At 35.8% G+C, this 15,837-nt stretch overlaps 1 protein-coding gene across 1 annotated transcript; it reads left to right on the forward strand.

Annotated features, from left to right (window-relative positions):
- Positions 1-4,112: 4,112 nt before the first annotated feature.
- LOC18424122 (transcription factor MYB3) lies at positions 4,113-13,687 on the forward strand. The gene is made up of 3 exons (XM_020676556.2): positions 4,113-4,478; positions 7,061-7,190; positions 11,924-13,687. The coding sequence occupies exons 1-3, from the start codon at positions 4,346-4,348 to the stop codon at positions 12,690-12,692; spliced, it is 1,032 nt and encodes a 343-aa protein (XP_020532215.1). The 5' UTR covers positions 4,113-4,345; the 3' UTR covers positions 12,693-13,687.
- The last annotated feature ends 2,150 nt before the right edge of the window (positions 13,688-15,837 follow it).

A 15,837-nucleotide genomic window follows, 5' to 3' on the forward strand; every position in this document is an offset into this window, starting at 1 on the left:
CCAAAACACTTTGCAATCTTTGTGGACATGATAAAAAAAAACACTAAAAAAAGGTTACAAACAAATCTCCTTTTTTTTTTTTTTTATGAGATTTGATTTGTTCTTTTTTTAAAAAAAATTAAAAATGCATGACTGGCTTGACCACCAAAACCGGTTAAAACTAGTTTGGCTAGTGCTCGATTCATATCTGACCAGCCGGTTCCGATTTGGACAGCCTGAGTTTGGTAATGAATGAGCTTAGTCTAAGCTGTAGAGATTTTTTTTACGGGAGTTGAAAGGGTGAGGCTAGAGTAAAATAGTTGGAGAGAGAGAGAGAGGGGGGGCAGATGGTTATGAATGAGCTTAGTCTAAACTCCAAAGATTTGTGAGGGGAAGTTAATGAGCGAGCCGAGAGAGAGAGTTGAGGGCCTAAAGTGATATCGGGGTTGGGAAATGATTCCTCTTATAGACTAGGATAGGTTGCTATCAATGGAAATATGATTAAGTAGGAATAGGAAAAGGAATGGGATGAGTGAGAAAGAACATATGAAACAAGGGGGCCGTGTGGTGAGGACATTCCATCTCCGATTATAACTTGAACCAACCATGCTTTTAATCAAACATTCCATTTTCTCTCGTGGTAGGCCCCTAATCCTCCCTTGCTCCTCCCTAAAGCGAAGTCTAATCATTCCTCCTTTCCACAATCTCCCTCTCTCTCTCCCTTTATTCCTTTTTTCTAATTTTGTTTGCTATTCATCCAAGCAACGACCTCACATCAATGTGCGGTGAAGGATTAGTGTCAATCAACAAACCCCCCTTCTCTCTCTCTCTCTCTAACTCTCTCCCTCTTTTGCTCTCTCAAACTATGGAAGACTCCTAGGCATATAGACTATGAACTCTCTCTTTCAATGCTAAAAATAAATAAATTTTCCCTCCCAAATTAAAAAAATTGTTTCATGCGGGCTGGACCTCATGACTGCGTATGCGGTCAAGAAAATATAAAGCATCCATCTTAAAAATAGATGCAAGGAGGTGTTTTATCTAAAAACAGTAGAAACTAATGGTCCAAATTTTTTTTTACTATAATTATTATTTCTAGTTTTTAAAATTTGCTTATTTTTTTTATATTCATGATCTCTGCGTTAAAGATTATATATCCTAACAAAAATTAAGTCCAAAATACATCTAAAAAATAGATTTATTAATAAGCCCGCATTTCGACCTGTATTTCTACATATGTGGGCTCGGCCGCATAGAAACTGGGTCCCTCAAATTATAGAAACATGATTCTTGACTCTCTCTCTCAGTCTCAAAGTATAGAAAAATATTCTTCTTGTCTCTCTCTCAAACTATAGAAAAATGGCTCTCCTAGTCTTTAAGCTCTCTCTCTACCCTGCATGTATCTATCCGTACGTTCCCTCTTCTCTCTCTTCTTTCTGTGTCCCATTTGCCCATTCTCAGCTTCTCTTTCTCTCTCTCATACATATTAACAATGGCATCACAAGCATACACACCATTATTAGGGCAATGCCAAATGTGCCCTCATTAAAGTTCTTCTTCGGAAATTCACGTCTGTTCTGATTTCTTAAACCGTTATAACAAAAAGGACCCAAAATAAAGGGTTATTATTTGGAAGGACAGCCCCTCTGAAAATTTTTATTTTTTGACAAATTTACCCCTAGCCCGATTTTTTAATCATCAACAGCTTGGTAACATCAATCAATTGCCCATTTAAACTTTATTTTGTTGAAAATTTAAGGCAAATGTTTCTAACATAGAACTACATTTAGATCTCATTTTTTGAAAGTTTAAGACGGTATGCTGTTTCTAACATCGGACTGCATTTAAACATTATTTTTTTGAAGGTTTACAACAGTTCGATATTTAGACCTAGCAGTCCGATATTTAAACCACAATTTTGATGGTTTAACGTGGTCATAAAATAAAAAATTAATACGAAATCCGATGTTTAAAACATCAGACCTGAAACAAACTAAAAAAAATATAAAAAAATCAAGACGGACAGACATAACGTAATAACAGTCAATTGAAACAATAAGGCTGTATTTTTCTCTTTTTCGTTCTAATAAGAGAAAGGCCATTGTTCCCAAAAAAAGGAAAAAGGCATTAGAGGAGACCATAGATCGTCGGCTCACCTATGGGGATTAGGGATTAGGGAGAGAAAATGTGGAAAGTATAAATTTCCTTGGCAATTAGAGAGAAAAAATGGGGAAACAATATAGCTCAGATACTGATAATGGACCCTTCAACAATAAAATAAAATAGTAAAGGTTTTCATTCACCTAGATATTGGACGATTTCGTAAATTACAAGATCTTCTGGGGAATGAAATACCGAATGTTTCTTTAGAGGAGGAAGGGGAGCATGTCATGGGTCGTAGTAGAAAGTATCAACGTAAACACCCTTGCATTCAATCTTAAATATCATTAACATCCCTCAGGTATTTCGTCGTCCTTATAGTGCACTTCCAAAACGTAAGGTTGAGGTTTGTAAGGAGTCTCTAAAAGACGGAAGGTGTTGAAAACTTTGTAAATCTATTTTTATTCTTAGTAGTTAAGGTTAAACTTTTAAAAGTAATACGGATCAAGCTTATCTATTTACATTGAAAAATCTTGAAAATAAACTGTGCAGATAACTTGTTATAAGATATAGGCTGTTAAGTACTTGAAATTTATTTTTTTCTTCATATCCATGCATTTCAAGGTCGAGATGATCCTAGGCGGAGAGGGCCCCTATCTTTGATAAAAATCGAGTCTAGGATATAACGTTGGAAATCAACTGCTGACCAATTACGCCCGGGCTCTTTTTTTAGGTAGGCTTTACTTTGACAGTATAAAGTTGCGACTTTATATAAAGATTTTTCCCTAAAAATAGTTAGATTTTCGAGAACCCATCTAGAACCTCTTCTTTTACGTTTTTGAACTCGAATGGGCGGCCAAGATTGGATGTACCGATTCTCATAGGGGTATCTGGACCGTTGGTAGAAAAGGGTGTGCACAAAATCATTCTATATGGAAACTGGGCTATGAGCTGAATCAACGGTCTGTATTGCTCAGAAGCGAGATTCCTATGGGATATCTGGACCGTGAACGCTGACGAGGATATTAATCCTGGCCGCTGGTTATGACAGTGGGCTGTGGGTTGAGAGGGCATAAAGAATTAGTAAGACCAGTTGTTCTTTTGTGCAAGGCACGGAAAACCATGAAAGCGGTAAGAAGTGGATAAAGGAGAAAAAAACTAAGCAACGATCGAGACAGGACAGCTTTATTGACACTTTTAGAGAGAGTTACTGGGATCTCTGTGTTTTCTCTCCGCTGTGAGAGAGAGCTCTTTGTGAAGGGAGTGAGAAACATTTAAGTTAACGAGTTTAATGAAGCAATTAGTACATACCCCATAAGTTAATCTGAGAATTTTTGGGGTCTATAAGAGAGAGAATTAAGTTATCCAGATAGAGGGAGAGGCCACTAATGTATTGAACTTGAAATGAAGCAAAATACAATGTTAATACTACTAATACTCTCAATCATATTAAATAAAAATTAGACTGAATTAGTGAGAGAGAGAGAGAGAGAGAGAGAGGGGTGGTGTTTAAGATTTGGAAATTGAAGGTATGGCAGGACGGGACGAGAAAGTCGTTGAACGAAGAAACTACGTCTCTCTTTTTACTGAAAAAAAAAAAAAAAAATTAAATTAAATAAAATAAAAAGTTTTCAACACGAACCCTAAAAGGCCTACCATGTAAGTCATGATTCTCCTCCATACGTAAAAATTTCAGGCTCCAGGGGCACTCCCGATATTTTGGGGGCCCACCAGGGCTTTATATCGGAAGGTGGTACGGAGATACGATGTGGGATGGAAAGAAGAGAGAGAGAGAGAGAGAAAATGAGGCAGCGGTCGCTACTTACGTGAATACAGACTCGTACGTAGTACCACAAACGTAAAACTAGACAAAGAAAGGGATAGGTAGAGAGAGAAAGAGCGAGAGAGAGAGAGAGAGATATGAATCGTTGGCCCGTCCTTGTACTGTTAGATAGAATAGCGGGCCCCATCCCGGTGAACCTGTCGGGCTCTGATGGCCAACGTTGTTGTTTAAGAGCAAGAGCTCCCCTCCTCTTTCCCTCTGTGCATACCAAGAGAGAGAGAGAGAAGTTTGTGTTTTAGACGCTGCAGAGCGCTCGATCTTTCTCTGCGAGCATACAACGAGAGAGAGAAGTTTGTGGTTTCGACGTACTGGTCCGCTTCATCTACCAAAGAACGAGAGAGAGTGAGAAGTTTGTGCTGTAGACGTAGCGGCAGAGAAAGAGAGAGAGAGAGAGAGAGAGGTGCCGCTTTTCTCTCTCTTCAAATGGGGCACCACTCGTGCTGCAATCAGCAGAAAGTGAAGCGAGGGCTGTGGTCGCCTGAGGAAGACGAGAAGCTCGTCCGTTACATAACGAGCAACGGCTATGGCTGCTGGAGTGAAGTCCCTGAAAAAGCAGGTATCTCTCTCTCTCTCAGTCCTTCGTTCCCCATTGCAGTTTTTCGCTGTAGAAAATTAAGGGAGATGGGTTCGGTCTTTTGAGCCATGGCTGGTGCACTGAAACAATCCAGGTTTGAACAGATTGTGGAAGAGAGAAAATCTCGAAAGAAGGGTGTTATGAAACATGAAAAGTATGTTTCATTCTTTTATGGAAAAACTTAGGTAAATTCTTTAAATGGGGAGGGGTAAAACTCTGTGTTGTGTGACGCAATTGAAGTCGATAGTTGCCGATAAAAATCCCCTCATGTCTTCTCTCAAGCTTCTTTTCTCTCTCCTCTCTTTGTGGCCTCTCTCTCTCCTATATCTGTTCTCCCTCTCCAGTCTTTTCAGCATCTCAAGGGTCCTTTTTTTTTTAGTGTATGCAATGAAGTATTTACAACAATCCGATGTGAAATCGTATGGTTTGAGTGTATCACAAAGTTTAAAAAAATTATTTTGATCTTTGAATTTGGTCAATGACATAAATGCAACTATCAAATATCACATCAATGATCAAGATTAATTGTGAACGCTTTGTACTAAAGACATCCAATGATCAAAATTAATTATGAACACTTTGTACCAAAGACAAATGACTTCATTATATATTTTTTCTTTTTAAAATCCCATCACTTACAAGGTTTTTTTTCAAATCTCAAATTAAACACCATATTCTCTATTTCCTTTAAAAAATAATCATAATGGCCAAAAAGGGAAAAAAAAACATGAAATTACTCCAGTGAAGTCAGAGGTGAAATACTCATATGACTCATCGACAAAAAGTTATTCAAATATAGAAAAAACAAAAAAGGGCCAAGAAAAGGAAATAAAAATAAAAAACCGATGCAAGGATAGAATTATAATATTTGAAAATTAATGAGACAAAAGGCCGTACAAGCACTATTTGCCAGAAGTTTGGCTCGCTTTTTTTCATTTCATGGTGAATTAGAGGTATTTCGGCTATTTGGGGTGATCTTCTCATGTATCATGCTGTACACGTGAAAAATATCAGCGATTGGAAATTGATATTAAAATGGGTGGTTGAGATCATCCATGAGCAAAATACGCAAAGATGCACCAGTTGATGGCAATGTCACAAATGCCAGTGTTTGACTACTCCGGGAGTCAAACACGGAGTTATTCAGGTAGGTGTTCGGACTCGCCGGGGTAACGCGGGCTGGCCGCTTTGGCGAGCTTAGTATCCTTTTGTTGTCGGAGATCTTAAAAAAATTTGAAAAACTATAAAAAAATTCAAAAAAAAAATGAAATCTATTTATAACATGTTTATTTATGTGTTCTATTATTTTGGTAGATTAGAAAGTATTTTAGCCATGAATACTCATTTTTACATATTTCCCATCTTTTTTAGATTATTTCAAAAATACCTCCGGTCACAAGTTTATCCTCTCATTTATATATGTTTTGTTTAATCTTACTTTGAACATATATTTTTTATTTTTTGCATTTTTTAAAACTTTTTTCTACTATAGTACTTGGTCCAACTCGGACTCGGGCTGAGTACATGGCTCGGGCATGGGCCGATTACCCAACCTGAGTAGTTCACTCGACTGACAACAACCCCATGCTCAGGCCTAACCACTGGCAAAATTTGGTGGCTTGGTGCCTTATGCAAGGTTTCACAATAGCTCAAAGAAAGAAAAAAAAGAAAATAGAGAAACCTGTTTAAACATTTTATTGTGCATATATTGTAAGAAAATTTATCAAAATACATCTAACTTATTTTTCATGGGATTTTTTAAATTAAATAAAACGCATGAAATATTAAATAGTTCATTTTTTAGGTCCATTTGGTAAATTTCCCTGTATCCTTTCTATGTCACACATCACATTATGTAAGAAATTATGATCCATGATTCACAAGTGATTCAATAGTAAATAAATTTAGATAGGCAAAATTTGTGGCAAGGAAAATGAAAACAAAATGGAAGAAACATAAATGGGAAAGAGTGCTTCAATGTGCCATTTTGGGGAAGATAATGGAGTTTTTATAGTATAAATGTTCGGGTTTCTGAACTTGCAGTCTTGAATTTTGTTTTAACCTGTTGACCATGCTAATCTAATCCTACCAGGAGACAATAACAAAAAATAATATATGTTTAATGCGTGGTTTGCATAAAAACAATAAAAGATTGGGATACTTTAAAATTATTATTGTATTACTGAAAATAAAATGATAAAGGCCGTACAAATAAGTCAAAGAAGGAAATCATTGAAAAAAGATCTGAGTTGCAAACTTTAAATGAATTCAACGCACTAAGGGAGCATACAGGGTCTTGCATAAGTATAATACCTTTTAGTTTTTTATTTTTTATTTTTGACAATGAAAAAGAATAAAAAATAAAAACTATAATACTTTTTAGTTAGTATCGCTTAAAAAAAAAATATTATACTTTTTAGTTACATTGCAACTTAAAAATAACAATTGAGAGATCTCATGTTGTTAGTGAGGATTGAGAAATTGAAGAGTTTAATTTGTGCATGTTTGCATTTATGACTATATTTATGCAACTTTAGTTTCATTAAATGCATTCTTTGGTGCAGGGCTTCAAAGGTGTGGCAAAAGTTGTAGGTTGAGGTGGATAAATTATTTGAGACCTGACATTAGGAGAGGGAGGTTTACTTCTGAAGAGGAGAAGATAATAATCAATCTTCATGCTGTAGTTGGTAATAGGTAATGATCTCTCTCTCTCCTATCTATATATATATATATATATATATATATATATATATATATATGGGAAAACACTACAAAACGTCTATAGGCGAAGATATATAGTACTTCACTTACGGCTTTATCACCGTTCTAAGTTTATCACACGTTCACATAATGTCTGATAGTGTTTGAATTTTAATATTTTTTTACAAATCATAATGATCTGAAATTTTGTAGGTGTGTGCGCCTTAATAAGATGTACATGAAGAAAATATAAAAAAAATAATTTGAGTGATAAAAATTACATAAAATACCCCTATAAAGTTTTAGAGGCAATTACATAAAATTTATATATATATATACACACATGTGACCTACATGATAAAGACGCATATATATGTCAACTTCTGACACATATACGAACATCACAAACACCAACCCAAAATTGGAACATTTAGACAGGACACATTCGCCGTTTTGATAAAAGGAGAGGTGGAATTTAGGTGACATTAGATAATTTTTATGATAATATTTAAACAAGAAAAGTTAAAAAAGAAGTTTATGAGTTTTCAAAATAACAAGTACAAGTGTCGTGTCTTTAGTGTGACAACATGCATCAAAAATCATAAATATCGTATCTATGTTGTGTTACATGTAAATGGCACAACCATAGTCAATAGGGTGCGATTTGTATAGAGTCGAGGCTCTAAACAATCAAAGTAAAACTCACCTTCAAATAGTGTTGAGAAAAGTGGTTTCAATACTGAAAATCTTTATGATAGCTTTAAAATATATTTTCATCTTTAATTATAAAATTTAAAGCTTAAAAAGTAGTGTAGATCGAGCATATCTATGAAAACTTAAAAATCTTGAAAATTGACAATCCAAAAATGCGTTTCAAGATGCACTATTTCAAAAAATTGAAATCTATTTTGTTCTCATGTCCATACATCTTAATGTCGAGATGATCAATTTGAGAATGTTTGGGCATCAAAACAACTTCTCCTAGTAAAATTTTTGAGGTGGACTCTAATTTAATTGTTTAGACTTTAGAGCCTCGACTCCATATAAACTTGTTCCTATGCAATAAGAAACACAAATATGCGTGCGTGGTGTCTACGATACATAGCATATAACTACATCCCCGAAAGATAATGATTTGGACCTCAAAATATTTTGCCGATTCATTCATAGGTCCGATTTCACCGTTTAATTCTCACTACAAAATGCAAACCTAAAGATCAATACCACCATTAGATTTTGGAAATTAAATATCATGCTTTTTGCAGTATAGAATTTACAACCTCAACTAATTTGGATCCCAAGCGCGAATTAGGATTTGCTTTTGTTTTGGTTGCTTTCAAGCTTCTAGCACGTTCCAAAAACATAATGCATCAGATAATGCGTACAAGAAAATTTTTGTTTCCAGCAATTGCACATGGAAAAACTTATAAACTTATTTGACAGTCATGATCGAACAAGTTTAATTACACCTTTTGGTTTTAGGGAAAATAAAGCAGATTTTTTATGATGAATGGAAGATTTTTTTTTAAACCCCTGAAATTCTTACTGGTTTTCATTAATTTACACCCTTAGCTTTAGAGTTTCAACTAGCTCTCCTATTTGAGAAGCTTTCTCCCTTTTTTTATGGTGTGATAATATGAAATGGAGGATTTGCAGCTTGTCCCTCATGCTGAGCAGCTTAATTAAGATAAGCATATAGGGCGAATCATTTCTCGTGATTTCATTGAAACATTTACTATGCTCACTCTTCAACAGCTGGTTTTCTGTTGCAATTTTTTATTCCTTACTACTAATTCAAAAACATAATGAGAAATAATTTTCATTGCAATCTATAGTCGTGGGTGCGCCTTCCATTTTATGACATTTCATTTTATAGTAGTGCACTGGAAAGGGGTCGGAATCCATTATTTTCACCAAATCCATGACATCGTGTTGATGGTTAATGCTCCACCATTTAGTACCTCCTTTTTGCAGCTTTTTACATTACTGAGATCATGTGAAACACTGCTAATAAGCGACATTGTTCATTCGATTTAGATTGCGCTGTCGTTATTAGGGATGTTAACTACTTGAGCCAAGCTGAGCTTGGGCATGTTTAAGCATGGCTTGAGGTTCACTTGAGCATGAACCACCCAGCTTGAGCTTGTTTTTATTTAGGGAAGCCATGCTTGAGCTTGGCTTGACTTTGTTACTTAAAAGTAGCCCATGAACGGCCGAAGAATCCATAAACAAGCCGAGATCAAGCCCAAAAAAGAGAGCACAACGTGACATCTATCTTATATAATTAATATTTTAAACTGGGTTTCCCATGTTAGGTGATATCAAATATATTACAATACATATTGTATAATTTTTTCTGGTATACATATTTTATTATACAATCTCAAGACAAGCTTTTTTTTGGCTTGGGCTTAACTTGTTTAATGGACAAGCTAGCAATCTGGACTTGGCTTGGCTTGTCAAGCTGAAAAGTAATGCTCGAGCTCGGCTCTTCACGAACTGAGTGTTCACTGGGTAGCGAGCTATCTTGGCTTGTTGACACCCCCAGCCACTGATCCATTGCATCCCTTAGCTTATAATGCTTAGAAACAAAGCCTAAGTGGAAACATGGACATACAAACTACTTTCTTTTGAATTAAGTTACAAGTTTTATGGCGCAATTAAGTAAAAACTAGCAAAAATATGATGCTGAAAAAAAATGGGATAATAATGATAACCATGTTCAGAAAGTCAAAAACAATGATTATTTTTGAAATACTGCTTACCATGAAAAAATATCACTTTGAATTGTCTATGGAAATGCTATACATACTGTTCCAAATTTTTTGGGTGAATGAACTGTTTTAATATGAACACATCATGTCAGCACTTATCAAAGAAAGTCCATTTCTCAAAGAAAACATAGCAATATATGTGAAAGATGCATCACAACATTTCAAAATCAAAAGATTATTTCAAAATACATATGCAAGAACATATTCTACATGTATGTACCTAAAACATTTCTAGAAGTAAATAGGCATTTATTGTGCCATTTATTAAAAAAAGCTGGGTGAGAAAACATTGAATGTACCTGATATCCAATTGTAAATGACTCACAAATCCTTCTCTAAATGAAACTTAGCATTGCAATCCTAGATTCACAGGGGACTAACCAGGACCACCAAACCATCCAGACTATTATTGAAATATAGCAAAATTCAAATCCCTCTTAAACTCATTGGGAAACCATATACTTTACATCTGTTAGTGTCAGCATTTTTCTTCTATTCTTCCAAACCATAAGTTTGAGAGGATGTAACAATCATAAAAGGGGTTCTAAAGGACCTTTCTTGCTCTACAAGAATGCATAGGAGGTCTTATTAAAATAATCATTATCCTAATCTTATCTAAACTATTTCGTGTCGGCTAAGAGGGTCTTATTAAAATAAAACTTAAAAAATATATAAAAACAAAGAAATAAAAACTGTTATTGCCAGAACTTTATCACCAACCTAGAATATGGAAGCTACATCTCATGTGGGGCATATACTTCAATTGCTAAAGCTTATGCATCATGCTTTTTCAGAACAGAAGTATCAGCATAGCTTTGAGCACACGAGGCGACTCTTTAAGCTCTTTAAGCAAAAGTCTTAAATCACTATCTCTAACATTTTTTACCTTCTCCCTATGATTTTTACCTATCCTTTGCCTTCACGTTTCCTCAGCGTTGATTATAAAAATGCCTAAATCTTTTCTCTTTCTATCTTTATTCTCTGTTTAAAACTCACCTTTTTACTTTTTCCCCATTCTTTATTGAAAGACAGGAGCCATGAAAGCTTTACATATAAAAATAATAATGCACTAGTGGCTGCCAGTTGAAACTTTGGGAGGAACTTTCTACCTAGCCCTAGGAGACTTTAAAGAAATCAACTTTAATCTGCAGGACCCTTTTTTTTGTTTTTGTTTTTATTGCACTTTGGGGAGCTCACTGATTATTGGTTTCAAGAATGGAAGAATAAGATCTTCAAAGCACTAGCCTGTGAAGTGGAAGCCAACCCAGGTTATGTCACTTCTTTAAGTGACCTTTTTTAAAAAATTACTAGGATTCTCTCAATTGATACCTCCACTTCATTCTTGATTCTTGAGGGTTTCAGGCTCTTGGGTTAGGGATAGAGTGCAAAATGAGATACAAAACTCCTAGAACTAACACCAAAAGAACTTAGCCACCTCAAGTTCTATATAAGCAAGGGGCATCAAAGTAAGGCAGACTGATTTGAAAATAGGGAGAAAGAATGGGAAGAGCACCAAAGGTTTGTTTTGTGTTCCATTTTTGTGTAATTTTTTTGGATCTATTTATCACATTATTTAATCTCCTAAGGCCTAATTTATTATAACAAATAATGTATCTTTCTTAAGGGTTTAATCATGGCACAAAGTGTAAAGGATCTCAAGGTCACCATGCAATCAATTATAAGTTGTAGGCTTGCAAACGTGGGTCTTTAGTGGAGGTCTTAATTAAGCAAGATCCTAGTGCTCTATTTTTAGAAACTCACTTTTCAAATATGTGAAGCACTCTTGTGAAAAATTCGTTTCAAAAATTTTATCATCATTGCAAATTGATTTCTTACATTGAGAGACTTTTTCCTCCATCCATTAGAAACATATGCTTCTGCTCTCTCTCTCTCTCTCTCTCTCTTGCAGTACAACTACTAGGCACTAACAATTATACGCAAGCATTAATGCAGGTGGGCACATATAGCAAGCCATTTACCAGGTAGAACAGATAATGAAATCAAGAACTACTGGAACTCATGGATAAAGAAGAAGATCAGAAAATCAGCAAGCCCATCTAAGACTCCATCATCCACCATTGACAATCTTCAGCCTACTTATGTCGACAATTTTCATCATACTTCTGTCATGGAACAACTTGAATACCCCAAGCAAGAGCCCTCGTCAAAACCCGTCTTCGCAAAGGAGTTCTCTTCTGTATCCCCACCTTTTCTGCCTTTAACAGGCCCAATTGAGGGAATTAGAGATGAAATTGATCATGAAATCTCAGGCCTAAATCTTGAACCATGGCAACCGAATTGTGATCTCCATGTTCCTAGCTCATTCGGATTCACGAGCGTCATAGATTCGAGCTATTTAGGCAATTCAGTCGAAAGGTGGGAGGAGATGGAGAGAGAGAACCTTGGAAACATGAGAGAAAATATGGAGAGCATGAGAGAGAATATGATGAGAGAGAATTTGGAGAGCATTAGGGAGAATATGATGAGAGAGAATGGGGGATTTATGGGGGTGCAAGTTCAAGAGTGCAATGGTGTAGAGGGTGATGAAAGGGTGGGAAGGGAATGCATGGAGAGTGGGTGGGTTGAGGCTCAGCAATATCATCAGGGCTTGATGCTTTGGGACCAGTTAACAACAGGGTTGGGTGGGTATGCTGCATTAGGGCCACAGCTTTCAGGTAATGTGGATGCATTGGCTGGTTCTTATCAGTCTCCATTTTTATGAGAAGCCCGTGTTTGAAATCCTGGTTTGATGAATATGAAGACCTAAGGCTCTCGCTCGCTCTCTCTGTTAAAGTGTCACTTTCTCCCAAGTAGTCATCTCTAAAGACAGGAAATGCTTTTCAGCTTTGTCTTCTTCCCCCCCCTCAACCACCCTTCTCTCTATGTATTTCTCTTTTCTTCGGCTTGGTGTCTCTGTCATGTTTGTGTCAAAAATAGAAACCGGCATTCAACCCCTCACTGCCTCACGTCTTTTTCCCAATTAATACCTTAGACCTCTCTCTCTCTCTCTCTCTCTAATTAGAACCTTAGATCTCTCTCTCTAATTAGAAACTTAGCTCTCTCTTTCTTACTCCAATTAAAACCTTAGACCACTCTCTCTCTCTAATTAGGACCATAGTTCTCTCTCTAATTAGAACCTTAACGCTCTCTCTCTTATTCCAATGAGAACCTTAGACCCCTCTCTCTCTCTCTTTCCAATTATTACCTTAGACTCTCTCTCTAATTAGGACCATAGGTCTCTCTCTCTAATTAGAACCTTAGCTCTCTCTCTCATTCCAATTAGAGCCTTAGACCCCACTCTCTCTCTCTCTCTTATTCCAGTTAGAACCTTAAGACCTCTCTCTCTCTTTCCAATTAGAACCTTAGATTTCGCTCTCTGTGAAACGTCTTTGAGTGTGTCTCCCTCCTGTTTCTTCTGAAAATAAGGTCTTCAAAAGGTGTTGTGATTTGAGTTGTGGGCAATTGGGTTTCCTCCCTTTTGGCAGAAGTGGTGCAAATTGGGGTAATGCAATCAATTGAAGCTTGCATGTCCCGGAGTCCTTGCATTCAATCGAGGAAAACAAATAAACGCCAATAATAATGGCACGGATATTTGTAATTATTACATATTAATGTATCCCAATTTATTTTGGGGTTATAAGGTTTGCCATCCCACTTTATCAATTTGTGCACATGGAGTATATAAATAATGCCTTTTAATATTGTCTCTTCTAAAAATTTTGTATATCGCTCGTCATCATTATTGGTACCTTTTCTTTTCTTAACTATTTGAAGTCGGTTTTTGTATATCATATTGCAAAATTCCCTAAAATCCATTTGTCTTTTCCTTTGAGAATGGTTTAAGATCACATTTTGTTTTTTAAGAGAAATCTATGTACCACATGAACAAGAAGACATGGCAATACCGCAACAAATGTTTTTCCAAAAAGTATATATAAGGTTTCAGGTTTATACTATAGAAGTAACATGCACATCAACAATCCTATAGAAAAATTTGTTCCGGTATTGGAGAACCCTCCAATTGATCATTTCTACCTTGAGATGTATATGCACAAGGAAAAAAAAAAAAAAAAAAACTCTAAGTCTAAAAACTAGTACATCTTGTAGCAAGTTATATAGGCTATTTATTTTCAAGATTTTTAAGTATTTATTGACCTGCTCAATCTATATTATTTTTCAAATTTTAAATTTTATAACTGGGCACTGGAACAACATAATATTCTTGGCACCGGAACAACATCTCTAAGCAAATTCTAGAGGTGTGCCTTACTTCTACGTATGAGGAGGAAAGCTTATACAAACCTCACATATTTTGGGTCATAGGTCCTCTTTTTTAATTTCCCTTTCATGCTCATCTTATCCTTATTCTCAAGTACGAGCAGATCCCCAAAAATATGATGTATAAGAGGAGATTGAAAGGCTAACTAATACACCATATGAAATATATATTTGAGAAATTCATGTATAGGTCATATTGGGTGGTCAATTACAAAATGAGATCACGTTTGTTCCAAATTACGGACGGCACCTACTGACAGGTTTTTTTCTTTTCAAGTTACTCACCGTTCAGAACACCAAACAAGTGGGATTTATACGGTACAAAACAAAACAGATGTCAAATGTTTAAAAAACTGGACAACTATTTGCTATCCCCAAAATATCTGCCAACAGTATCTACTATCCAAATTGAAAGAGGCTCTAATGTTGCGTTGCACTCTTCTTACTGTGAGTAGTGAAATTTATTTTTCATCTAGAAAGAAGCAAACAGGAGCAACTATTCAAATTGAAAGAGGCTCTCATGTTGCGTTGCACTCTTATACTATGAGTAGTGAAATTTATTTTTCATCTAGAAAGAAGGAAACAGGAGCAAAGGAATTGAAAACCAAACTGTTATTTTCCTTGATAAATTTCCAAACTATATAAATCTCAACATCACATCAATCCCCCAAGCATGCAAGGCCAAGACAAATTTCTTCTAGTTACTTTTTAGAAAATCATTAGGGGCAAAATGGATTAAAAATAAGTGAGAAATTGCTCCTTCGAATCTTCGATGCAGTAGCTGTGACGTTACAGTATCTGCCGATCCCTAATGCAAATGCTCTTGCTCCTTCGAATCTTCGATGGAACAAATGCACAGCTCCTTGTCACCATAGATGGAATCTCTCTCTCTAGAATCCACACCTTTAAAGGAAACCAACCCCATGAACTGAACCCTTTCTTTCTGATTACTTGAAATATCGATCCTCTATCTCTTCTCTCGAAGACCCGCTCAGGTGTTCCAACTAATGGGTGCCTTCCTGGAGTCATTTTCATTCTTTGTCAACGTTCTGGGTGATGGCCTTTCTAATGTAAGGTCAGTGGAAAGGGATGGCCTTGGGAGTTTTTATTGGAAGGTTAGGGGAGAGCGATGGGTTGCGGGAGAGAAAAGGTTGACAGAAATTATTTTTAAAAAAAATGCATAATCACGATGATCGCAGAGGACTTGGAAAAAAAACCCTACATGGGGGTGCCGCCCGTAATATGGGACAAATGTGATCTCATTTTTGTAATTGTACTCCTAATATGGTCCGTACGTAAATTTCTCTATATATTTTAGAGCGTTAGAAATTATAGCTTTCAAGCTGCTTAAAAAAAAAAAACTTGATGTATGTATTTGGATAGATCAAAAGTCCAACACGTAAACTGCCACAAATATGTGTTTGGGTGTTTGGACAGCTTGAAAGTTGTCCAACACCAAAAATAAAAATAAAAATAAAAAGATAAAAAAAATTAAAGCAAAAATTTACTTTCAGACCACCTAAAACACAAAAGAAATCCAAATATTGTTGAATTGAAAAATTGGACTTTCACAAACATGCCAACACTTT

The sequence above is a fragment of the Amborella trichopoda genome, chromosome 9 (assembly GCF_054954075.1).
Source record: "Amborella trichopoda isolate Santa Cruz 75 chromosome 9, AtrichopodaSantaCruz75HAP2 v2.0, whole genome shotgun sequence".
Taxonomy (NCBI): domain Eukaryota; kingdom Viridiplantae; phylum Streptophyta; class Magnoliopsida; order Amborellales; family Amborellaceae; genus Amborella; species Amborella trichopoda.

Coding starts and splice junctions, on each gene's coding strand:
- LOC18424122 (XM_020676556.2), top strand. CDS start 4,346: ATGGGGCACCACTCGTGCTGCAATCAGCAGAAAGTGAAGCGAGGGCTG. Junction 4,479..7,060: donor TGAAGTCCCTGAAAAAGCAG/GTATCTCTCTCT, acceptor TCTTTGGTGCAG/GGCTTCAAAGGTGTGGCAAA. Junction 7,191..11,923: donor CATGCTGTAGTTGGTAATAG/GTAATGATCTCT, acceptor GCATTAATGCAG/GTGGGCACATATAGCAAGCC.